Source organism: Pterocles gutturalis, unplaced genomic scaffold, assembly GCF_000699245.1.
Source record: "Pterocles gutturalis isolate BGI_N339 unplaced genomic scaffold, ASM69924v1 scaffold38249, whole genome shotgun sequence".
In the NCBI taxonomy this organism is placed as follows: Eukaryota; Metazoa; Chordata; class Aves; order Pterocliformes; family Pteroclidae; genus Pterocles; species Pterocles gutturalis.
The window spans coordinates 1-304 of NW_010131976.1; the positions used below are offsets into that span (position 1 = coordinate 1).

The window sequence follows — 304 nt, forward strand, 5'->3', positions numbered from 1 at the left end:
CCATCCCCCCCCCAGCACTGCCCCCCTCCCTGCCCCCTGTACCTCTCGAAGGGCAGACTCTTCATCTTCGCCTTCCTCCCGTGCTCCAGCAGCTGCCGTTGTGTCCTCCCGCTGCAGCAAGGTGGAAAGGTGTGAGCAGCACCATCAGCCCCAGCCCTGGGCGTCCCCGTGTCCGGGGGAAGGTGAGGGGATGGGGCAGGACCAAGGCAGTGGTCTCTCCAGGAAAAGCAGCTGTTGGGCATCATCTCCTTGTACCCAGCCAGGGCCGACATAAAGGAGAGGCTCAGGCCTGCGCCCTTCCCGG

At 65.5% G+C, this 304-nt stretch overlaps 1 protein-coding gene across 1 annotated transcript in view; it reads right to left on the reverse strand.

Moving 5' to 3' along the window:
- Nucleotides 1–42: 42 nt before the first annotated feature.
- FRMD7 (FERM domain containing 7) overlaps nt 43–304 on the reverse strand; it is a gene marked incomplete at its 3' end in the record, with an annotated part of 9,632 nt that continues 9,370 nt past the window's right edge. Inside the window, exon 10 of the mRNA XM_010080768.1 lies at nt 43–145. Coding sequence (XP_010079070.1) covers nt 43–145 — 103 coding nt within the window. The remainder of the gene's footprint in view (nt 146–304) is intronic.